This window comes from Battus philenor, unplaced genomic scaffold (assembly GCF_028537555.1).
Source record: "Battus philenor isolate CCGP_79_NKW_IND1 unplaced genomic scaffold, ilBatPhil1.0.hap1 SCAF_12, whole genome shotgun sequence".
In the NCBI taxonomy this organism is placed as follows: domain Eukaryota; kingdom Metazoa; phylum Arthropoda; class Insecta; order Lepidoptera; family Papilionidae; genus Battus; species Battus philenor.
The window spans coordinates 10731851-10758289 of record NW_027181674.1 but is presented as its reverse complement, the minus strand read 5'-3'; the positions used below and the strand labels follow the sequence as shown (position 1 = coordinate 10758289).

The 26439-nt window shown below is 32.1% G+C and overlaps 2 protein-coding genes across 2 annotated transcripts; one reads left to right on the top strand and one right to left on the bottom strand.

The window, feature by feature from the left end:
• The first annotated feature begins 3885 nt into the window (after nucleotides 1-3885).
• Nucleotides 3886-20152, top strand: LOC137932982 (facilitated trehalose transporter Tret1-like). Its single transcript, XM_068776683.1, has 9 exons — nucleotides 3886-4001; nucleotides 11094-11229; nucleotides 11470-11684; nucleotides 14047-14191; nucleotides 15750-15894; nucleotides 16248-16411; nucleotides 18240-18435; nucleotides 19007-19190; nucleotides 19729-20152. Exons 1-9 carry the CDS (start codon nucleotides 3969-3971, stop codon nucleotides 19900-19902), a joined length of 1392 nt encoding a protein of 463 aa, XP_068632784.1. The 5' UTR covers nucleotides 3886-3968; the 3' UTR covers nucleotides 19903-20152.
• A 1627-nt stretch (nucleotides 20153-21779) lies between these two features.
• On the bottom strand, nucleotides 21780-26147 carry LOC137932894 (cell adhesion molecule 3-like). Its single transcript, XM_068776580.1, has 6 exons — nucleotides 26093-26147; nucleotides 25039-25247; nucleotides 23779-23914; nucleotides 22872-23134; nucleotides 22417-22591; nucleotides 21780-21963 (listed from the first exon to the last, which is right to left on the bottom strand). Exons 1-6 carry the CDS (start codon nucleotides 26145-26147, stop codon nucleotides 21890-21892), a joined length of 912 nt encoding a protein of 303 aa, XP_068632681.1. The 3' UTR covers nucleotides 21780-21889.
• Nucleotides 26148-26439: the final 292 nt, after the last annotated feature.

The window sequence follows — 26439 nt, the reverse complement described above, 5'->3', positions numbered from 1 at the left end:
ATCATTGCTGCCTTCACAAGGTATGCCTAATTTGTTTTAATCCAGTGTAAATCGAGCAATGAAGCCAGCGCATGGTATGCAATCCTTTCCTTTCCCTGCGAAAGGGATTTCCCCTTATTATCGGCTTCAACCACCATTTAAGGGTGGCCCACGCTGGGCCTCCAATTTCGGCCTCGGGGACCTAGATTGGCTGTACCTTGAAATTAAAAATCCGTAAATTTTCGCAAAAATAGCCAAAAACGATAATACTGACAAGATATTTCAAGCCGGGTGTCTAAAGGAGTTCTACACGGAATGGGAGTACCTTTAGGCTCCGGAATTAATTATAAAAATAATATCTCCGGTGTATCGTATCCCCTTCGCTTCCAAGCATCCTTTGTACAAGCCAAAGATGCTTTCAAACATACGAACAGCTTGCTCGGAAGAGATGTCTTTTCATATTCGACAGCTGAAAAATATGGGGTTCTAGAGAGTGCGTAACTCTCTCCCAGGTTCATTTTGAATCTATTCCATCTTGAGAAGGAAGACGGGTTCTGTCGTCCCGTTTTCAACTTGAAAATGAATCAATCTCGCAAATGACTTGCCTTCCGTTTGGCTTGGAAACAGCCCCAAAAACTGCTCCGGGCCGGTCATACCAAGCGCGAAGCGGTTCACTGGTGGTCGGCGAAAATTGTGGAGCTACGCAAGGTCTACGGAGCCGCCGCCAGTACACCAGAGCCCAAAGGAGGAGAAGGCGTGCTCAAGAGAAGAAGATGGCTAGACTCTACAGGGAGTACCGGGCAGTAACAAAGGCGCTGCAGAAGGCGGTAGCCAGCGCCGAGGCTCGGTCCTGGATCGAGTTTTTGCAGGGACTCGACGGGGATCCGTGGGGGCGTCCATACCGGATGGTGCTGGGAAAACTCTGGCCCTGAATACCCCCGACGACGGAGACCTTAGAACCAGTCTTTCTGAAGAGAGTAGTAGATAATCTCTTTCCAGAAGATCGGTAAAGTCCCTCCGTGCCCCCCGGCACAGCTATGGCAGTGGACGGATGTGAACGGGAGTGACGATGCAGGAGCTGGATCGAGCGAGTAGCCTCTTCAAGGGTCCCCAATTCGCCCCGTCCTCTTTGGCGAGAGCACTATTACCGAGGAGGTCCCTAGTCCTAGCAACCTCATATTTCGTTCCTATTCGCCCTGCGTGGCAAACAACGTCCGCACTGGCGACCGCACAACCAACAGCCAAGCCTGCGGTGTCCTAGGCTTTTGAGAGGTATTAAATTACCCAGTATAATTAACACTAATGAAACAAGTGAAATTTGATAGATTTATAGTAGCTCTTTCATCTCACCTACTATCTTCCTATAAAAACGGACCCCAAGCGCTAATGTTGACGCCACAGGCCTTGCCAGCTGGAGTGGATAGCTTGTAGTCACAGTCGTGGATATTCACAGAGCACTCGCCTTCATACTTTACACAACATAACCCACACAACCCACGATTCTATTAGGCTAACGGCCTATGTGACTATTGCGCGATTGGTCGGGGCGTTTGTCCACTGGTGTCGACACAGGTAGCTGCTGCGGTCGACACGTTTTCGTGTCGAATTGATATTAATGTCATTTTGTAGTTTAACATATATTTTATATTAAAGTAAGCATTTATTGCTTTGATTCTGCCGCTCGAAAGACAAATTCATTGCTTGTGGGTGCCGCCACTTACTTTTTTTTTGAGACAGGGATACGTGCTTGAGCTTCCAGACGACGCCACGGACGCACAAGTCACGTACACTGCACATCATCATGGTCGCCATACGATAACCAATCGGTCTCGTCGGAAACGAGATCCGATCGTTTATCACAGAGTACGCCAACCCATCTGGGGTACCCATCATACTAGACAAAGGCAAATAAAAAAAAGAAAGGTGATAATTTGACAAAACTGACGTAAGGCGATCGCCATGCGAGCGATCGAACAAGGTTCTGCGAAATCTCGCGGCTATTTTATTTTTTCGATTTACACCGCTTTCATCATATAGAGCGCTCCCTGATTACTCCAAAACGACACCGATATTTAAAAAAACAAGTCATAGGAAAAAAGTCGGTACCCCACGGTACGATCACTATCTTGAACTTCGCACATGTCAGATTTTTCTTCCCTGAGGTCGTGTGTGTGCGGAAACTACGCCGAACATCGTGAATCTTCAACTCGACTTTTGCCGGGAGAATGATTGTGTTGATCGATCGGTGGAATATATAGTATAAAATTGCTATTTACTAGTCAAATAAAAGTATTTGTATTCATGAACACTGATTTTTCTTGAGGCTACAAAAACTTAAGCATTGTTTATTTTGCCCAAGTTAGCTATCGAGTTTGACACTCCTAGTCAACAGGTATCAGACTAAATTACAGGGCATAATAAAGTTAATTATTTACTGAATAACATAGACATACTTGTACATATATTTTAAATAAACTTGGACATGCATTTAACATTTTCTTAGTTTTGTGGAAATCTCGAAACGAAATAATTTTTTTTAACGATCACAGTTTTGTCACGTTGTGAGAAACTAAATACTAATGAAAGCTAACGGTCATTAAATTATTGACGTTAATGTATTTGAGTGTCAGGTACAATGTATCAGTAATGCACTGTCACGCATTGTCAGGTGTACATTAACCTTCACTCGTGTATTAAAACAAAAAGCTACACAGGTAAATAAAATAGATAAACATAAATTGATCTCCTTTATTTTGAAGCACCGCTGGCTACTCGGGCTGCGGCGAAGCACCGATTAGGCGGCTCACTCTTGCTGTCGTAACTTGAAAACGATTTGTGCATAGCGTAAAGGTTTGAAGCATATTTTTACAATATTCTATCTAACACATTATCGAATGTATCTTGTCTAAAAGAATTTCAAAGAAGCGTCTTGCGTATAGACGATCTTTTTCCAGGATGTCGGCGTGGCAATCGGCCTTTTCTTCATCCAATAAATTCGAAGCCGGAATGTTCGAACGTAAGGAGGGGTGGCATGGTCGAGTATGGCTCTACTTTGAGAGATTTGGTAATCATCCAGATGTGGTTCGGTCTCAGATCTCAGAAGACATATTATAACGTTTGGCAGAGCACATCAGCTTTTTTCCGCTGGGATCTCCTTAGCAATACCCAACGATTTGCTTTGTGGGTGCACCGATTCGTCAATAGGAATTTTTGGTGGTTACAATTGATCTATCGTTAAAGAATGGTGGAAATTGACAGCATTTTGAGTCGCTTTTAAACTTAGACAGCACAAAGGCGAAGTAAGAATTTAAGAGTCAATAAAAATTATGTTATTACTTTGAAGAACTTTGATGTTATCTTCTGTTAATTTTCACAATTTTAAGCTATAACTTCTTTATGTCTTTATTACATCCGACCTATACTTACTTTCTTTACACAAAACTTAAAATAACATAGAATTAGGTGATTGCAAAAAAATATTAGCATTTTCAAAACCTAAATTAAGCCTTAAACATCATCAAATTATCAATTCAAATATTTTTTGAGCATGTAGTCCTTGAGTAAATTGCTTTTTAAGGTATAATTAAATTTTCAAGATCAACAGCAGTGTAAATTTGCTAAAATGTTAATTCTAATCTTGACCTATTTTGTTAAGTTGTCTCCTTCAATTCTATAACTTTGAACAATGATTTAGCGAAATACTTCTAAACATTTTATAAAAAAAGGTACACAACGGTAAAGTAGTAGTGAAGAAGTTTTATAAATATGATACGGATTATCACTCACATGACCGCTTTAAATGCGTTGACGGAGATTTGTATTCCGTCGTCAATAATTAAAATAGGTGGCGCGCTATCGGGTGCATTCAGACTCTGCCGCCTGGAGACGCCGGTCTACTGTGTTCACATCAACTCTCTATACCTCTCTTAATATTGTTCGTGCATAGAACGGTTACGCATTACTGTCCATCGTTTTAAATATTGAACACTATGACAATCATCTCGTCAGCATTTTTAAAACAGGTATTTCTTTCTTTTCTTTTTAATTTCTTTTCATTTAATTATTTATGGCATGAATAGAGTTTGGTTTAAATTAAAATATTAACCATTATTTTTTTCGACAATTTTTACTTCATAATCAACGAACTTTTTAAATATCAGTATATATAAGCCGCTTACAAAAAGAAGCTGATGACAAAACTCGACGTATGAAATTAAATTTCGGAAACATTGTATTTAATAATCATGAAACAAAAACATAATACATAAAATATATATTAAAATTTATCGTTTTATCGAATGAGGATTAAATGAAGAACTAGATCGATTTTAAATGATTATAATTTTTACACATCTTTGAGAACAGGTCTTGTATACTTTTAAACAGATATTATTTTACTAGATATATCTACTAAACACGCTGTATTATCTTATAAGGGTTATCAATAACTATCAGATGATTGTTACGCTCGCCTCGATCGACAGGTATCATCTTAAATTATATCAAAGAAATTTTCATGATATTCTTAAACCAATTTATAACCGATTCTTACCGTTCAAACCAAGGATTGGTTAAAATGAGACACGTTTGTTAATCTAGGCGGGAGTTTAATGTGGAAAATATTGGAAAATTTATGTGACACGTGCTTAAGCTATATATACCATATCACATATACAACATATACCATCCCATGTCTTAAATAATGAGCTTGGATACGGAGTTGTTTATTTAATATTTACTGTTACGAGTGGGTGTTACGAGCGACAAATCACTTCATGTCATCATGAAATACGTGAAACTGGTTTTTGGTGGTATGTTTCAACTCACACAACCACTACTATTTACTCCACCGGTAGCAGGATTCGTGTGTGGTAAATTATTCAGTGTTTTTATTTCTGCCACAAAATGTTAATGTGTAAAATAAATGGTTTTCTTGCTTGGTGAGATAACTCTATGATGCCAAATTACTCCGTAATTGTGAAGTTTTGTAAAGCGTTTTGTCAAACTTGACTTAGACGCACGTATAGCCGTATGTAAATCTTTACGAGTCAGCAAATTGCTTCCTGTCAAATGAATGTTCCCTTTGTCTAGTTTTCAATGGTATACAATTTATATTTTCCATAAAGCCATTACACTATTTTTGCATTTTTGATACCACTTGAACTATGAAGTAATATTTATATATTAGAAACAAGGTGTTTTAAGAATCGTTATCAATTAATAAACGAAGCAATTTGAATTTCAACTTGGCCAATTTGAGTCACAGAAGAGTTCTAGAAATGATAAAGAATCTGTATAAAATAAACATATAATGAAATTAATGTTTGTATATCACGGAAGAAAATTATTGTGTACTTATAAGAATTAATAACTTAAAATTTTTGTCATCAAATACATATTTGTTCACTGAAATAATCTTTTTTCTTAGTATACTAAGACAAGGGCGACCTGATGTTCGAAAACTGGACTGAAGAGTTTTCGATTACATATTTTCTCGATCAGTTTAAGTTTTACAATATATATTATATGATAATGTTTGCACACACATACCCGTAATATTTAGAATATTTCGTCAACTTATGACGACTGTTAATAGTAATTTTGCATTTATTGGGTTTGACAGTGTCAATAACTTTACTTTTATATTCTGAGTGGTCTAGAAGAGAAACGGCTCAATTGATGATTAATGATAAAGCGGATCATAAAACTGTTATTTATAACAAAACTTTCCTCTCCACCCATAGCTTGTGGAAAAAATCAAATGTCTGGTTGAGTTTACTCAAAGTGACAATATTTCCCAAGCTACGAAAAAAGTTATTCTCATTATAATTTTATGATCTGCAAAGAGTATTTCTACGAAGATATTTCCCTCCGACACTGTACAACGTAACTTTTTATTGACAAAAACCTTAACGTTTTAATTATTTTCATACTTATAGTTTAAGATTACATATGGAAACATTTTTACACTTTGTATTTAGCAAATACTTTAAATAAGTAGCTAGCTACGATAAGTTTAAAATATCAGTTAGACAGTTTGGTTTCGAAAATTCCTCGAACCACAACAATTGTAGTTGACCCCAAGGGGGCTACAGTACAATAAATGACATTTAATAGTTTCTCTAGAGGCAATGGATTGTTATGCTTCTGCCACAACTATATACAGTAGTAACCGATTACGTCAAGCATGCTGTATTTCATAAAGCAAAATGATTATAGCTTCGTAAACTTTAATTATTCTACATTTCGTGCATTGTTTGTTGTAAGTTGTTTATACATGGAAGTGTCTTGTTATTTAATAAATTAAGTTATTTTTTTCCTTTTTATTTCAATATAAGATACATAATATGAAATTTATATAAATATTTAAACTCGCATTTGAACTTAGTTAATAGATTTACCCGTATACAGTGTACGGGTCTGTTAGCAAAAAAAGTAAACAACAGTTTTGTATCGTGAGAGCGTAGTTTTTTATTAGTTTTGCTCGAGTTTTTTAATAAAATCTACGGTACCATGCTCTGAGTTTGTATGAAAAAAAAGTTGTGACCGACGCGCGTAGTTTGAAAATTTTGTCAAACTTTGCTTGATGGTTTGTGCTATTGCGTTACTAATAATAAAGAAGTTATAACTAGAATAAGATATTAAAATCGGTTTAAAATTTTAAAATTAAACGTAATGGTAGAAGTAAGTCTTTGAAATATCATTATTAACTATTATTACAAAAAATCCAATTATCCATTGCTGAATTATACACACGACTATTGTTAAAAAAAAAGATTAATATTTTTGCATCTTTTGTTACTACCATTGTACGTACTATTAAAAATAAATTATAGGAGTTAAGGCAAATTTTGCCGGCATATCTGTCAACATTAAATTACTCTTTCGTTAATTTTACTTTTTCACTGCTGTAAAAAATAAATACGTCTAAACAAAGTAAAGACCCTCTTTTTATGATAAAAACTATGCCAAAAGTCTATACTTGTCTCTCGTAGGAGATTTGAATACTTCTGGAATGATCGACCACAATACGAGTAAATCATTTGTGATGACTCGCTTCCGTTGGTCACGGGTCGTACCATAACCGTTCCTCACTACAGAGCGATATAGACTATTTTAGAAATATATATCCATGTCGATGTATATCCAAGTAATTTGGCTCTGGCTACTTTTTGTAGTAGAAACTATTTGCGAAATCGCCCCCTTTTAGATAAGTCGGTATAAGCAAAAGTTATTAAGGAGTTTTAGGTAAGCTAACATTAAACTAAATATGTAGAAAAAAAAATTAAAAAATAGGAAAGATTCTTTTTTCTCCATCTTATCAAAAAATAAATTATCTTCTATTCAAATTACATTTTCTCATCCTACAAAATAAATAAATGGGAGGTTAATAACAATTGTTAATTTAAAACATAAGTTGAATGTTGAAAAAGGTAATTATATACATTATTGTATTGTGCCAAGGTTTTGATAAAAGGCGTTTTTTGTTAACGTTTTTAAATTATATTTTTTGTACTCTTTAGTGATTAAATTTATCATATGTTCCACTTTCGTCAAAATAGAAAGATAGTCATGTTTTTTAATAACGTGTTTATCCATTACCGTAAAATAATTGGTTATGATGCCAAAATGTCGTGAAATGGATTGTAATTGTCTTTTAAGTAAAGAATTAAAATATATTTTATATTTAATGCTCTCTTACGATAATATCGGGTTATATTTAGAAGACAATGGAAGGAAAAATACTGAAAATATTGCGTTGGCAGTAGTACCATGCAATATGAAAGGTTACTTTATTTTGAGTCTGCATATAAAACTTGTAATTTCTTTGGAGGCTAATCGCGTGTAAACATTAGGCCATTTCTACAACGCGTTAACCTAATGAAAAATATTTCGAAAAGTAATCTTGGAAGATGCTAAAAGGTTTCACCTTTAAATTTGTAATGACATTGACATTATTGCTAGCGTATTTGATTTAACATACATTTGTTCAAATTATAAATAAAACTATTGTAATTTAGAATAATCTTGTTAGAACAGCTGAACGGATTCGTGTTGAATGAGGGGTGATTGACCTTGTTTCATGTTATATTTTTTTGAGCATAAAGTGATAATGATGATTTCGTTTGCTTACCAAATATAATAAGTTTTCCTTCAAAAAATCCTCAATCCGTTTTTCTTATAGTCTTACGTTCTATCGAAAATTTTATTTAATATAAGTAAACATCGTGTACGCTTTCCTTTTTTTTTCTATTACAACCTTACTTTTCAAGGTTCACTAAAATATTTTTGTGAATATGTACATCTCATTGCACTATATTATTTATTGTAAAATACAACTTATATTTATTTTTTATCCGACTAATGAAATGACAAATTCACGTGGTTTATAAATCAAAATTATTGTCTCTTGGCGTAAACAAAAGACGCGGATGTATATTAGAATAAATATAATGTCTTGTTATACTCGGATATAATTAAATAGGTGTTCGTTCCTTTTCTTTTATGAGTTTTTTTATGTGTTTGAAAAAATAATTTATATGTATATTAAAAAAAATGTTTGATACATCCAACGTGTCCATGACTTGATTTAAGGGTTCTATGTCTTCCAGAGGGCGTTAACAATGCGTTGTCAACCCGGTCGATCTTGAGCCTCGAGATTTAATTCAGACCACCTTTTCCTTATTCGCTCCGCCTCTGCAATTATGTTCCACCGCCAAGATTGCTCAGGATGATCACGTTTTCGTTTTCTTTAGGGATTTCAATCTAGGGCTTGCCTCGTTACATATTGGGGATCCCTTTGGAGCATGTGACCTATCCAGCTCCATTTTCGGCGTATGATCTGCACACAGGGTCTAGTTGCAGCATTATCACTTACCATCATGTTGAACGTATCCATAAAACAGTATTCTTCTAATGAGAACATGTTTTGGAAAAACAAAAATAAATTTGAGTATTATTTTAAAGATCATCTCGAAATAGACATCCTATAAAATGCTTAGAATAAAGTTAATTAAAGATAACAGATTGCAATTAAAACTCATTCTAAAATTATATGAAAATCTGTTTGGGTACGTGACTATATGGAGGTTACCACAAACTCTTCATTGTGCTATATACGGAAGGGATGTCATTTGATTGTCTAAGCAGGAAGTGATGGCATAACTTCCTTTCACTTTATTGTATAGAGCTTATAATCAAAGCCTAACAGACGGTGATCAAGGTCAAATCAGTTTGTTAGTGACAGTAAGATTTTCAGAAAAATACTGAACTCATCTCATTTTGAATAAGGTTCTTAAGTTCACGATTGAACTTCGTTTTGTTATCAGTTTTCTAAAAGAAACAGTATTTTTAAACTTCTTACCAGTTGTTTTCCATGTAATATAAGATATGAGGTTAATAAATATGTTTCATTGTATATAATAACCTTGCGGCATTTATTAAGTGGGTGAAAACTTCCTTCGTGTTTTGTTTGATAATTCGAGATATATTTTGTCACACTTTATTTACAATGAACTATAATACGTACAGGCCATTTTATTCGACAACTTTTCACCATGTAGGTAATGACATGGTGCTATTGTTGTAATTTTGTTTTAAAAAAACACGACAAGTAGTTGTGACAGCCGTCTCTTAATGTTAACCTAATATTGCTTAAAGAAATCTGAAGAGATCAACAGCTAAAATTTTCCATCATAATTTCCCAGCGTAACTAATTCTTTGATGAGTGGCTAAAGATGTGTGTTATGATAAAACCACTTTCATAGATTAATTCCGGCTTTTTTCTCTGCACCTTTTAAATTTAATTTAATCAGTAGTTGGCAGTAGAAATTGAAATCGATGATTTTTAAAATGTGAAAAATATCTTCATCAGATTCCGTATTTGGACAGTAAGAAAAATAAATGAAAGACGCCAACGAAAAAAAAAAAATTAGTAATGTTTTACTTTTTTCAAAATGTAACTTATTTAATGACATTACCAGCCTGATACCAACAGTGCAGCAAAATATTTTTATATACAGTTGTGCGAAGAGACTTATTTCCCTAATTTATTATTTATTAATAAATACAGATGATACAGACGATTCTTGCAATTTCATATAGACATGCATATATATATATATATATATATATATCTGAATATATATATATTTATACACACATATATATATGTATATATATGTGTGTGTATATGTTATTTTAATTATTACCTAAACGAACTAGAGATAAAATTTTGTATTTGTTCGTAACGTTAAATGAATCATGCCTATAAATATACAGGCCTAAAACTTCTACGTTACAAGGATAATCCACTAACACGGACGCATTAAAGGTGCTATCGGTATTTTTTTAGACGTCATTTTTCACTGTCAGAAATAGATAAATAGCACCCAATTAGTTTCGTTGTTGTGTGTTGCCTAATATTAAAACCATAAACAATGTATGTTCATATCATTGATTTATGTTATACTAAAACTTGTCTAATATTTTTTAACACATAAATACAGAATACAGCATTCTTAATTCAAATTTTCAAATTTTGGTGAGATAAAAGTAAATAGCTAGTAAAAATAGTTTAAAAAAACTTGAACTACTAACTTGAACTTGAAGAAACTTTCACGTTTTATTAAAGTAATTTAAAATTCTTATCTGTTATATGTATTTTTAAATCAAGAGTGGTAACATACTCGTACGTAGCGTAACCAGGAAATGTGTTCAGTTCTCGTATTAATTTGATTACATAAATTATCCAATGTACTAAAAATAAATTGTTTATATCGGAAAAGTTAAAACCGTTCTTATAAACAGGGCATCTTTCTACAATCTAGGACAAAACTAATTAAAAATCCGAATTCTTTGTTTATGTATGAAATGTCTTTCACATGCAAATACTTTAGAAGTTTTCCAAATAGCTAAGACCTGTTCACGATGAAAGAAAATTATATAGAACCTCCTAACGTATTTATTACTCTTAACATATGAAAAATCGCTTATATTTTATGATTCTATTAATAAAAAATGAATTACATACAGAGAAGTGAAAAACGTATATTAAATATCTTTTGTGGTAATCGCGTTATCGTTCGCAATATAAACATTACGTATTGTTTCAGTTGTGGCTCACATTTGGCGCTTCGCTAGCATTTCTAATCATCGGCCTGGTGAGGGGTTATTCAGCGTCCGCTATACCGTCAATTGAGAATAACGATCCGTCGTTCATAGAACACAGCGAGCAAAAGTCATGGATAGGTGAATTTTTTCTTATATATTGATCCTATTATAAAAACTAAAAATATTAGGATAGCAGATTTTAAATTTAGTATTAAAATAGCTATTGTTAAATATATTATACATTTTGCTAGTCACCTTCGAGTTGTATTTTTTTGTATCGAAGCAAAAGAGAAATGAATGTCTTAAAATCTGCAAGAGCATGTAAAAGGTAAGATATGTTAAAGTCGACAAATAATCTTTAAAACAATTCTATAACAGGAGCAATACCACCGCTGGGCGCGTTCGTGGGCAGTATGCTGTCAGGGCCATTGATGCAGAGAGCGGGTCGGAAGCGCACTCTGCAGCTCTCTGCGCCGCTGTGGGCTGGAGGCTGGTTGTTATTGGGCTTTGCTCCCGGATTCGCTCTCATCTTGGTCGGTCGCTTCCTGTCCGGTCTCTGTGTTGGGTTCGTACTGGCCCCTGCTCAAGTTTACGTAAGTGATCTAAATAAAAATATTACCAAATTAAACGATTAAAGCAATTGGGAACTATTTTTACACACGTTTTAGTTTTTTAACGATTTTGGCTTTTGCTTTAATCAAATTATCCCGATCAAAGAGAAACAGGAATCTAATTTTAAATGAGAATCAGGTAGTCCTTAGACCTTTTTATAATTTGAGAAATTTAAATCTGGGCTGAACCTGGGCCAGTTTTCGCGACGAAAGGAGTTTAAATTTTACACCCCCCACACTTAACTTACGGTAACTTTTGTTATATTAGCTGGCCCAAAACAAGTTTTGACGAAGTTTGAGAGGATTGTATTTTGATAAATATCTGCTTTCGTTTTTACGCCCTTTTCTCAAAAATTTACCCGTTATGACACTAAAACGATTAAGGACGAGAGCTGCTTTTCTGTGAAATAAAATGCCACTTGGACGGTCCGACCGGCATTTTATTTTGTTGATCTAATGTAGCTCTATTCCTTGTTAAAAAATTCACAATGTTTTTGCCATGTACTACTTCAACTTAAGGGTGATATCTTCAGTCTTCGGTTAATTACACTCGCAACCAAACACAGTCCTCTTTTAATTCGAAAAGCTTTGAGTCTCTTCTTAACTTAATACACTTCATCTTTATTTAACACCTTATCCACCGCGATTCTTCTTATACTAATCTCAAGGGTCAACAAATTGTGCTTAGGCATAGGATTTCTTTCAATTTCACAAGTTCACAGTTTTGGTCGCTGCTGGAGTATTTACCCGTTTCATTACATTGTTAATTTTTATTACATTGTTCGATGAAACGATAAAGTAAGGCTATGGTAATACTTGAAAATTTAAGCGTTACTGAAAAATGTCCTTTAATTTTTCAACTTGAATCTGATTTCACTCGTAACTGCATCGACGAAACGTAATAACTGTAATTCCGTCTTCATTGAATGTCCATTCCATATTTAAAAACAAATAAAATTTAAAATATTGCATGCTTTTAGGTTCTTTAAGGAAAATAAATTCGAATTCAATTATTTTTTTTGTGGCCAGCAATCAAAATCCATTGCGTGACAGAAAACACGTGTTTCACTATTACGTATAACACTTGTTTAATTCTTTCTAACACAAGAAGCTCTTTGTAACATTTTATCTTAATATTAGGAATGCCGCTAGCTCTTCGATACAAACATATACTATACTCTATAAAAACAAACAAGAACATTGTTACTAAACCAACACTCATATGCACCTTATTTACCCGGCGATTAATATAAACAGTGTTATTGTGGCGATTATCGTCAGCACTCACGAAGTTAATGAGGTGTTACTAAAGATTATCACAAATGTTGCCTTGATATTGTAGTCACCTCTTTGAAGTTCGCCTATGCACACTTTTACATATATGCGTATACATTAATATAAATATATACATATACTTACATTTATATTCATGTATATATATATATGCGTGTGTGTAATAGAATTAAACTTACACAAAAGTAAATAAGTTACAAATTTACGTTAAAATGAAAAAAAGCTTTTAATGAAGTTTATATTGTTACTAACCCTCAGTCACCTTTGTCGAATTTTTCTACACACAATGCGTACAAATACACACAGTACACAGTGAATACAAAAAAATAATAAATTAGTAATAAGTACACCTATTAACAGTTAAATAACATTATTTAGAGTCAATCAAAATTAGTTTAATAAAGAACAGCTTAATAATTGAAGGTATAACACTGATTTGGATTTTTAAACAAAATCTACTATTTAGTAACGAGAAACTACTAAAAACTTTAAATTTTTGATCAATTTAATTTTTTTTAAGTCATTGTTCGTTAATGGATCTCTAAGACATAACTCAAGGAATTAAAGCACGGAATGGCGTAGCCGTAAATTTTGAAACTGTATTATCGTATAAACGCCTTATGTGAGAGTTACTATTTGGTTTTCATACTTTTCTGCTTTTATTCTGGAGCGTTTAGTTTTCAATGAAATAAACTGTTTTTTCTTTAAAGTAAGACTGTAGGGTTCTATTTACAAATGAAAAACATGGTGATTAATTTTGATTAGAGTAAAACTAAACTATTGCCAGCGCAGCGTTGATTGTACGACTAGAATACTTCTTCCAAACTCCCGTGCAACTATATTGTAGACGAGTTTGAGAAGCGTTATAACTAGCGAAATTTTTGAAACTTGAAACGATTTTTCATTAATATAGAGAGTACTGCATGGTAATAATTTCGTTATTATTTTGTTAAAAAAATCACTTAAAAATATGGATATTTGAAAGTAATAAGCTGCGTAAAATTCCGGTTTCTGTTGCAAAGTGGTCCTATTTTTAATGTTTTTGTTGCAGGTAAGCGAGTGCTGTGACCCTGAGATTCGTGGTCGTTTGGGCTCATTGCCCACACTATCAATGTCTCTTGGTATTCTAATTTCATATGTCGCTGGCAACTGGCTGTATTGGAGGCATCTTGCGTTTTTTTCGGCAATTTTTTGCGGTAATATCCATAAAGATATTGATTATTTAAATTGATAGTCGGAAGATAAATATTTGTTATTTTCCTGTTTCTTAAATTTTCGATTACTTTCATCACAATCATTCATCATCAGTAAAATGTCCGCTGCTGGACGTAGGATAAAGATTTCAGATAGGACCTATGGAAAGCGCCCTGCATCTAACGTCTGCCAATGACCTAACAGGGTCCTATTTAACTGTCCACCTTATAGGTCCGACGCTGCGCTTGCCGATCAGTAGTCTCCATAGAAGATGGAAACTTGCTAGTTATTCTACTAATCTCCTCGTTCCAGATTTGTAATCGTAGATAAAACCCAAGGACGGGCCTTTACATGGCTGGATGTGCGATTGTGAGCTTGCCACGGCCTCGAATTATGGGTGTTGTGTATGTCTTCAAAAAATTTACGTACTGGTCATCGTAAAACTTTCATACGTGGAAATTGATTTAGATGTTTAATTAATAATCAAATTATTCAAATTTAACGAATATATCAAGGGATAATTACAAATAATAATTGTATGTTGCATAAGAAATGTATAGATTATTAATAGATTAATTACAATATTTAATGGTTGCATTTTCCCTGATATCTTTATGCAAAAAAGGGACTAGAGCGGGAAAGATGGTAAGTGATATACACTTTATGTATGTTTGTGGTCCTTCTTACTATTTAATCTACTCAATTCTTAGGAGCACCACGTCTGTGGTCGTAATATTGAGAATTTGATCTCAATCTAGAAATTCCAGTAATGACGGCGTCTTTTAAATGAGACTATCATTCTATGTAATCATACCCTCAAAAAGCCTTTTACGATGAAGTACGATATGATAAAAAATCATCTAGCAAAAAACTCAACTGCGCTATTTATAATTCCAAACTAGGAAACATCGGTGAAACTTTGACACTACGAGCAATGTATTGTTGTTATAGAAAAATGAGGAAGTAATTATAAGTTACGTAAATTTTTTAGTCGTGTACATAGTTAATGATAAATTAAAAAAAAAAACTATTTTAATTAAGAGTAAGCCGTATAATATAAGGTTAGTACAATATCTTTTATTGTTTTCCTATAACAAAGTTGATTTAAATAGATGTTCGATTTCCTAGCGGTTAGACACAATAACTAAGGCAATGACGATTTGTATGCCTCCTTTTTTTTCGTTCATTTACTCTGATAATTCAACTTAAAACAAATATAAAAAAAATTAAAGAAAATTAATGAAATTAAACGTTGCTATTGATCAGAAAATCCATTTAAACTTCTCTTTATGTATGCTATAACGTTTTTGATTATAAAGTTATTAAATTCATATACTGACGTATTTTAAATTCATACATTATATTTAACTAATAACCAGACTAATTATGTTAATATCTTATCAAGTCCGTTGAAAATATGTACTAATGGGTTCGGTAAGCGTTTGTTGTTTTTAAGCAAAGATCTTTTTCTAAAATAGATATTTGTTTTTATATACAATTTAAAATAAATTATAACTTATTTAAAGTTTTCAAATGGAATTGGTGATTTGTTCTCTTTAGCTGCCCTCTTCATCATCCTTGTACCACTGCCGGAGTCCCCGGTGTGGTTAAAATCTCGAGGTTTAGATGCCGAGCCTGCTATCAAATGGCTGCAGCTGTCAGGACGTGCAGTTGCAACGGTTAAGGACGAGGAAGCACATTCTGAGTAAGTACTAATACCTACTGTATTGTCATCACTCTTCTTGAGATATAACAACATCGTATTTTTTATCATTTGTAATATAACATAGGATTTACAAAGGAATGTTATATTTCTCTTTCTATCGATGTTTTTAAAAGCGCCATCGACAATAAAGGTTAATGTCTAAGATTTGAAAAATACTGTCTACAAACACAAGACATCAAATGCCAATTACGGAGAAAGAGACCCAAACTCCTTTGTACATATATTTACAATCCCGCGTGCGATCTCTACTGTAACAGACGTCATGGATTGTTTATATCTAAAATTATAAACGTAACAATTTGTTTTAATCTGAAAAATCGACATTGTTACAGAAAGGCACCTGAGACTGAACCAATGAGCCTATTTACACGCGAAGTGTTCTTTTCTTCGGCGGTCATAAAACCTTTGATCGTGGGATTCGCTCTGCTCATTTTTCAACAATTTAGCGGTATTGATGCTGTGATATTTTTCACGGTGGAGATATTTCAGAGTGCAGGTAACTACTAAAATTATTTAATGCACTAGTTTTTGAAGTATACACTTCTTTAAGAACTTATAATACGTCGCAAATTTAACCCAATTAAAAATCATGAATTTTACGATTATTCACATTCTTTAAAATTAATCGAATATTTGTATTTTTAAGTAAATAAAAAGTTACAATTTAAATAATCAAAAATGTCTCCTGTATACTACGATATTTGTGACTTTTATTTTGGTAAATCAATAATAATATTTAGATTTATGGACATTATTATACATTAGAATATTCAACCAAGTATTGATGTTATCTTCAAACGTGCCAAAATATAGATAATATGAAAATTTAAGTTTGCAATGATTTCATTTATGAATCGATTTGTAATAGATCTCAACAATTTTATTACTGTATGTGATATTTAGCCTTCGCAAACAACGATAAATTAGATTGGATTTGTACAGTATGATGCAAAACCTTCTCATAGACCTTTAAAATGCCTACAATGAAATAAAAAATATATTTATTACCATAAAATGGTTGCTTTTGCGTGATTAAAAGAGTAAACTATTGTACAGGGTTATAATACAACAGTTCTTTTTACACAATGTGCAAAAATAATGCATGTTCTATAGAAAATTAAAAGTATCTGAATTTTAGTCTAAATACTAAAGCAGTGTTCTTTTGGGACGTTTTCATTTTGTAGAGCATTCACGTACTATTTGTGAAAGAATAAAGACAGTTTTTTTATAATAAAGCCCTTGAGACACACAAGGAATGTTTTATAAAAATGATCCACGCGGGTCTCTCTTATAATGAAATCTACAGAAATATTAAAAGTCTTACTTAGTATATGTACACATTTACTTTTGTAATACGCTAGCTGTACTACGTCCGCCGATAAACACCCGCTGGAAGCCATAGGTCTACTCCAAAAATCGCTACAATAACCGGTCTTGTGCTGCCAGCACCTTACTGCCACCTTGACTATATAGTCGGTCCTCCCAGGACTAATGTCACCGGCTCAATGTCACCACTTAAGCCGCTAGACAAGCAAAGCTTCGAGCATAGGCCACTCTATTACTCTCTGTGTGAATTCGAGCATTCTTACAATGCCCATATGTTAGCCATATGTTATCATCGACCACATACTTTTCACGTCAAAGATCTTTTACTTTAGACATTACGATATTTTTTGAATCAAATGTGAAAGTCTTTTTTAAATATATTTTTGGGCATCCCATTAGTCAATCCGTTGTCGATTCGTTATTAAATCGAATCCATTTTTCAAAGATAACGATCTAAATAAGAAATTAGAAAATTTGATACCCCCAAGAAAATTTTGTGAATGTAAAAAAATATTTCAAGGTTATAAGGAATTATTTACTTAAAAACGAATAATGTTTGCTTGATCAACATTCTGCTCAAAATTAGAACACTTTTTAAAAGTATATTTTTAATAAGCAGTCTTTCGTAAAACCTAATTTATGCGGTGTCGTGTCTTAACTTTTCATTAAATTATTTATAGTTCAATAATCTTCAGCAGTAAATAAAGTTTAAAGGACACTCGATTAAAATGAAAATGAAAATCGATTAAAACATTGCTCAAATAACTTAAAATAAAATGTACACTGCAAACTTCGAAATAGTTCTTTTCCAAAAAAGGCATCGGTAAAAAAAAAGTTATTCTGGACTTCTGTAAACTAAATTTTTACACTATACTTCTGGTGTATAAAAATACTTTCCCACGTTGTTGTACAAAGCTTGTTGGAAATTGATGGAAACGCTAAAGAATATTTCAATAATTAGTGGCAATGGATAATAATTTATTTTTATTTAAACTTAGGAAGCAGATTAGACGCAATGACGGCAACTATAGCGGTGGGCGCTGTGCAACTCATCAGCAATGGAGTCAGTACCATGCTGGTTGATCGCGCCGGGCGGCGGCCGCTGCTCTTGCTTTCGGCAGTCACCATGTGCATTTCAATGGCGGCGATGGGTGCCGCTTTTTACTTTCAATTTGCAGCAGAATCCTGGCTTGGGTAAAATAAAATTCAGTAATTATTAAATATACATAAGATCACTATACACACGCAAGACACTTACATAAATACAAAACTTCTCTAGCCTTGAAATAGTTACGACAACATATATCCTAGATCTTTCTACTCCATTGCTAGACGTAACATAATAATTTATTTAGAAAATCAGGTTATCTAAATTAATATAACAATTACCGTAATTACTACGTATGCTGCTATGAAACGATAAATGGTTAAAACAAGTATTAATCTCGAAGAGTTAATAAGCTATTATTTAGTTATGTTTGTACCGGAACGTCATTTTATGTGATCGTAGTAGTTTTCTGATGTTTTTACTACAAACATTAAATAATTTAAAATACTTCATTTTAAAGTTAAGTAAAATATTAAAGCTGGTGATGTAATTTCCTAGTCTGCACCGTGATTGTTCTGTAGTACTGAACATTTCGGCATCATTGATCATTATTTCAATATAAAATATGTTTTAATGTTTATGCCACTCAATCTGCTTCAAACAACTCTGATACAATTAATTCTAAAATCACAAAAAGTGTTTACTTGTTCTTTTCAGATATCTACCTATAATAAGTTTAGTCGTGTTCATGCTCGGCTTTTCCCTGGGCTTCGGCGGGCTGCCTTTCCTTCTACTGGGTGAACTCTTTCCAACGCACTACCGATCACAGCTCTCTGCTATGGCAAGCGCTGTCAATCTTCTTTCGATGTTCACTGTGATTAAATCATATCACGCTTTGGAGGTAAGTACTAAGAGTGTAATTTTAAATTTAGTATTCGCTATCATTACTAGTATGAGTTATGAAGATTGTATAAACTAAATATTATTAAAAACCACGACGTTAAGCATTTTTGTAAGAACAGCTACTTTTGATGAAATAGTTACTGTTCTGAATAAATAGATACTTCGTTTTGCTATTAATTCCACTACTTTTTTTTAGATTTTACAGTTTCTACCTAAATTTTTAAAAAAATACTTAGTTATTAAACAATAAGTTTTGCTTTCCTGAAGTACCAAGTAAATATATTAGCGACAAAATAGCACAGAAATCACGCTACCGGTTTATTGAGTTTAAGTGCAAACGTATTATTGAGACCTCTCACAGATAACTACCTGTCAACATTATCGTACATCAGTGAGATAACAAGAGCGCGTCCTTTAGTATCTGCTGTTTTATTTATTTACATAACTTCAAGCTGATTTTCACTTCAAATCGTGTACAATAGTTATCTGAGATTAGTGAAGATTTCTCATAAATTAATCATCGTATTTTTTTCCAGGCTGTATTGACGTCGGCCGGTACTTTCTGGATGTATACATGTTTCTGTGCGGCAGCGTTCATTTTTGTTCTTTTCATGGTCCCCGAGACAAAAGGGAAGTCGCTAGCGGAGATAGAACAACATTTCCGCGGTAAGAAACAGAAGGAAGTTGTGCATTTACAAACGATATCGTAACATCATTACAACCGTGAATAATAATGCCTAGCTGCTTCTAGACAATTACTCCTTTCAGTACGTTGACAAATTGTAACGAGATAAAAAGATTAGTTATTCGTCGCTAAACGAGGATATATTTTCAGAGTCATACTAGTTACACTTGGTGTAATGAATGTGGTTTATTTTAATGTAAGTGTTATTTTATGTGTTACGCGTCTCTTGTTGATGAATTCTTTATTCCTATTAAGCGATAATTAAATTTGAACAAATTACTACAATACTCCTTTAGTTTTATGTGGATTTTAATGTTTAACTTTGGGGAAATCAAGTCTTACTTGATGGTTATTTTATCGACTTTATCTAATGTTGATGTGTCAATAATAGTTTCGGAAAAAAAAACCTTTTGTACAATATAATTTATTTAGCTTCAATGCATGTATGTGATATTTAAATGTCGACATTAGTGTCAAAAATTATTGAATTTTGTTTAACACTGGCTTTAATAAGTTAAGTGATTTTTTTATAATTAACTACAAGAGAAATAAATTTCAATCTATCATTAGAGCTGTGATAATAATTAAGTATGCCTTTATTAGTATTACTAAATATTTTCATTGCATGTTATAGTTTGCTATTGTTTAGCTGGATGGATAACCATTGAAAAATCTGAAATATTATGTATGTGTAAGAGTTTCTTTTATAGGTCATCGAACGGAAATAATATAAAAGTGTTGCTGCCGTAAAGGAAAGTATAAAACGTTTCCTTGGCTTTAATGGTTTGTAAATAAAGATAATCACGAATTATTATGGTTTGGCCACGATCTAACAAACACTACATAAACATAGAAAGCATTGCTTTTCCACACCAACGACTTTATTTAATTAAAGTCAGCCGAAGCAGTGGTTGCAGTGGTTTGTAATGTTTAAACAATGTGACTTCAGGTGATAACGAGTTCTGTATAATTTTCGTATAATAAGCTAAAAAGTACAAACAGTTAAGTATACTCTGTAAAAACATTTCTTGTTTAAACACAGGAAATTTAACTGAAAAAAGGCAAATTACGGCTAAATTTATTTTTAATATGTGAAGGAAATAAAAGTGATATAAACACTTGTTTGGTGATACACATATGCAAATTTAATTTATTAATTTAGTAAGTTTGATACAGTTCATAACCAAAATACGTGTAAATATATAATGAAAAATTAAAATATGGAAGGATGTAGTTATTAAGGTACCAAAATCCTATATTTTGTTAACAATTCTTCATAGTAAATATATTGATTTAAACTTACTTTGTGTTTTAATTTTGTTCTTACCCTTTTGTATGGCTCGTTAACTATCTTACAATGTGTGAAGGTTTGGGATTGGAACATAATAACGCGTATACTACAGGCGTACCATCCGCATGTTTCATCTTAATTCGGCCTTGAAAGATGTCGTGATATCCGTAAAAAATGTAAATGAAGAAGGTTATTTTGTCATTGTCATGTAGCGTTTATGTATTATTACAATAATGGCCCAATCATTGTCCCACACGACCAAATAACACGCGACCGCGAAATAAACGGAAAGCGAACATTCGAATGAGCCACGAAAATTGCATACATAATTGTTTTTTAATAAGTATACATTTTATAGTTTTGATGATATTTGTGTACATTCAAAACTATTAATTTCTTATTGATTATAAGTATTTTATGATGCTAAGAATTAAAACATTTTTAGTATTGTTAGTGCTTGTTCATAGACTTAGTGTTTTGAATATTCAATAACAGTTATTAGTTAGCTAATACTCGTACATATAACATATAATTAGTGCTGCGCTTATTATTACTGGTGAAATATATATTTTATATATCTATCCGAACAATTCTCTATTCACAATTTTGTAGCTGAAATTATTAATAATGTAAATCTGCCTGATTCATGCTTCTTGTAATGAATGTACAAACAAATCTTAAATAAAGAGTGTAATAAGTTAAAAAAATATTTAATATAAAATTAACCATTTATATATCTGACAAAAGCTAGAAATAAAAAGAATAGATTTAAATGTAATCTAGGTGCTGCGGTACCTGCAACAAGACAATAAAGAGTTAATAAAAAAATAATTCATGCACGATTGTTTCAGAACAACATGGAAATTTAGATAAACAACAAAGAACAGATTCATTTAGAATTTTATAAATATTAATTTCAACAAAAGCCAGGAAACCATAGAATATATCACTTTATGATATTTTATTGCTGTAATAACAAAATAAAAATTTCAGTAGAAAACAATAGTCCATGATGCCAGCATTTTTATAAAGGAATTACAATTTAAAAAGAACCCGTTAAAACATAGTGTTCGCATCTTATTTGTGAGTTTTTTCACGTCTATAAATGTTTCTGATAAATAAAGTAAAGTGCGAGCGGTAACGCTTTTTGGTAAAATTCCGGGAAAAGAGGTACTAAATAATTTCTCTTCACAAAGTTTCTAGATGAAGCAGGAAAGTAACGACGCAGTTTGTATTAAATAAAATTACTTGTTTTTCCTTCTTCTAATTGTAGGAGGGTAGTGTCTCCAAAACCCGAAAAAGTTGGGATAGGCTTTTCTCCAAGTATTGGCTCGTCGGTGTAAGGCTTAAGGGATTGAATTTCATACCGTACTGCATGATGTGTAGATTCCTCTTGATATAGCGGAGCAATCGTTGCTTGACACTAAAATAAAAAAGATATACATAAACACTGAAACATTATTACACATTTATATTATTTTATATATATAATTATATTTTATTGGAGTATGGTAAATAAATTAAAAGCAATAATTTACAATTTTAAAATATTACAGAAAAAGGTTACGTAAAATAATTATTTATTTTTGTGCCAAGATAAATTTGTTTTAATCGGTCATGTACTTGCAAACTTGTTATAAATAAATAAATAATTTTCTTTTTCAATCTTACTTAATTTGTAGCTACTGATAAATCTGTCTTACTTTAACGTCCATCGTGTCAAATTGAAAATGGTTTGATCCTACAATGAACGACAACTCCAGTATAGTTTCCACGGCATCAGTGTTCGGCGTTGTTCTATACCAGGGCCCTCGAAGGTAATTCTTTGCAGCGAGTCTGTTATTAATAAACCATTTTAATTGAGCTTCTGGACGGGAGCCTGCCGATGTGCAATTAGATTTAACTTTATCCCCGATGTTGTATTTATCTTCTAATCCTGTTAACTGTGGTTTACTTTCAGGTAACACTGAAAAATAAAAAAAACTTTGGTCTTAAAATGTGATATAAAAATAAAAATGCGTGTACGTACGCATACCTACGTTTGAATTGATTTTCTGTTTCGAGAAACCATAATTCAACAATTAAATAAGTCTAATATATCGAATATATTAGCGCCTACCAAAAACGATTAGCAATATAATAATAGCAGCTCTTTTGATTCAAAAATATTATTTACATGTTGCAATTAATGCCTCAAAATTTTGGAAGAGTAAAGAGTTAAATTTTATTTGTTGAAGTTATAAATATAATTAAAAAGTAACCATTTATGAAATTAACTATTTTTGTTTCATAAGTAACGAATTTCAATATTTCGATTAATAGCATATAGAGAAGAGAAAAATGGAGAAGAATAATAAGTAAAAAGCGTGTTATTGTTGTAGAATTATTGTATTGTAGATATCAAAAATTAATGTATATAATGTATATACGTACGTATCGTATCATTACTAATAAAAAGTACTAAAAATGGACCTCATTTAATATCTTGGCGGTTTTGGTTTTTTTGTAACAGTCACGTTATATCAATAACCGCCTTATTAAAAAAGTTTTGTAGATTCAGTCAGTGAAAACCCTTTCGAATATTGCTCAAAACAAATGAATATGACTTACAATATATCGTGACGTATTTCTCTTCATAAACTGTAGCAAAGAGCGGTGCTTCACCTGACACTTCACATCGGTATAACCCCGAGGATTCCTGTGACAAGTGCACCAATGTCACCACGGTGTTTGAAGAACGACTCACCTGTTACGGGATAAAATATTAAATAAACTTTTGAGTTTTAAATAATTTACTTAACCTGATCATCTACAAAGTTGATGACATTTTAGCTTTAAGTTTAATTTGTAAGAGTGTTACTATCACTTTATTATGGTCATATCTCCAGTATTAAGTTGGTGTTAATTGATTAAGCAAGAAGAAACTCTAATTATTTCGAAAGATTATTATTCAAGTTTTTATCGTGGTAAAGTTACAAACTTTTTCATCCGTTGGTTAAATAGTTGAAAAATTTGTAACCTGCTTTTAAATTCAAAATTATTTAAAAGACTACAGTGTGTTCGTTTAAAAATCTAGTGGTTATTACCGTAACTACTTTACTTCCTCAGACTAAATCTTTAATGAATATAAATATCACATTTTTTTTTCAATTTTGGTACTATATAACATGGTTGCAGTCTATAGAGTTGACAGCTTTTTTGTTGTTTTATGTATAACAATATTATAAATAGGTCAAAGTCTTCCTTTGAGACTTTATCGATTCGTTTACAACATTTAAAATAAAATAATCACTCCATAATTTATTTCAAAGATTACCTGTATACACATAAGCAATAATTGTGATAATAATTAAGCTGGGCTGTAGTGAAAATAACGCCTGTGATATGTTATACGATTCACATCTGGTCATTAGTCTATAATTTTTGTCATATTGTAGAATTAACAGTGTTTCATTATTTTACATATTATTAATGAGCGACGAAATAGTGTCATCTTAAAATATAATATACTAGCTACTGGTTGCTTTGCTAGCACCAAGTCACTGAAAAGTAGGAAAGTTCTCTCTATCTTTAATAATTTTTGTATTATTTACAACCACACCATTTGTAATCTAGTTTTACCTATTTTTAAAACGTGTACAACTAAAAGTAGTTAATATTTTATATCTTATTATAGTTAATTAAAAATTAAGTTACAATTTCCTATGCAATCTTAGCTTAGACACAGTTAATATAATAATATAATTAATCGAATGTTTTTTTGTCATAATAACGATAACAATGTGTGAAAATTTTATCCACATTACCAATTAAATGAAGAAATAGTTTATTTGTACTACTAATTCTGTTTTTAAGAAATATCATACATACATCGACCATGACCCCTGGTGTAGCGAAGTGGCTAATGGGTGGATCGCTCATTGGTATATATCTATAAAACTCTCTGCCATCTTTGTACCATTTTACAGAGTACAGCACGTCATTCTCCAAGTCGAACTGACAACCTAAAATCGCTTCTCCTCCTTTGGCTGCATGTGTGGGAACGCGTAGTTCTAATAGACGCAAGCAGTTTATACAATCTGCAATAAATACTAGTTTTAGCACTAATTTAATCAACTATACAAATATGAAATTAATAAATATTATTTTTTGTTTTTCAGGTCGTAAAATAAATCACTATACACCAAGTCTTTGTGTAGTATGAGTTTATTTTTAAATTAAAGATTTTTAAGTCATTAAGTAAATGATAAATAAAGTTTATGTTATTTAAGTTAAATAAAATAAAATAAATATACATAGTACATTCTTTATTATTATAAATCGTTGGATAGATTTTTTGACTTACAGATGTTTGTCGTAAATTATATTCGAGCGAAATATGTCAAATTATTTGAAACTAACAATACCATTTGAAAAAACAATTATTGTCCTTAAGCATAAATAGCGGTCTTTAAAAAATATGCTTCGTTTTTTAACTGAACACCATGATTCCTAGCAAAAGTAGTATTAGTATCATTTAGATTGCAGCTATGTATCACTTCAACTATTTTTGATAATTTGAGTTCATAAACTCTTTATTTCAAGAATGACCATTTCACATATGTTAAATAGAATACAAAAAGTTGAACAAATATCAAGTACATATGTTTGTGCATTGCGACAATTATAATATTTACATTATACTATTTTAAATTAGTTATTAGTTAATACTTCATTTTAATTAATAAAAGAACTGGAAGATAAAGGAAATTAAAAAAATTTAAAATAATTATTGTTTTCAATTTATAATATAAGATTGAAGCAATGTACATCTCTTTGATTGCACTGTGAATGCTCTTTTTGTACGCGATAAGGGAAAGAAAAAGGAAAATTTATTTAAAAATGTGAAAAAGCTTATTGTGACCACGTGCGCTAATAAACCCACCTTGCTTCCACATGAACAACGCCGCTATCAGTACATAGCTTCGCATTTTCATCATCTTGTTCTAACATACACTGTTTACACTTCATTAACTTCCTGCGCTCACAACAACACTTTGCTCGATGCACTATAAAAACATCACATTATGAGAATTGTATATATAGAAACGCAAATGGATACCTCGTACAGAGTAATCGCAATAATTTAAGAGATATATCATTAAATCTGCCTCTTGCGATGGAATTGAAATAGGCCAGCGAAATTCCGGACGGATGCTAAATTTAACTTTTGTCGCGACTCTTTCACTCATGCGCAGACCGCACCAAGTAGACTCCAGTGAGAAAATATTC

Coding starts and splice junctions, on each gene's coding strand:
- LOC137932894 (XM_068776580.1), bottom strand. CDS start 26,147: ATGATGAAAATGCGAAGCTATGTACTGATAGCGGCGTTGTTCATGTGG. Junction 25,248..26,092: donor GTTGTTCATGTGGAAGCAAG/GTGGGTTTATTA, acceptor TATTTATTGCAG/ATTGTATAAACTGCTTGCGT. Junction 23,915..25,038: donor CACCAGGGGTCATGGTCGAT/GTATGTATGATA, acceptor ATCCCGTAACAG/GTGAGTCGTTCTTCAAACAC.
- LOC137932982 (XM_068776683.1), top strand. CDS start 3,969: ATGACAATCATCTCGTCAGCATTTTTAAAACAG. Junction 11,230..11,469: donor CGAGCAAAAGTCATGGATAG/GTGAATTTTTTC, acceptor ATTCTATAACAG/GAGCAATACCACCGCTGGGC. Junction 11,685..14,046: donor TGGCCCCTGCTCAAGTTTAC/GTAAGTGATCTA, acceptor TTTTTGTTGCAG/GTAAGCGAGTGCTGTGACCC.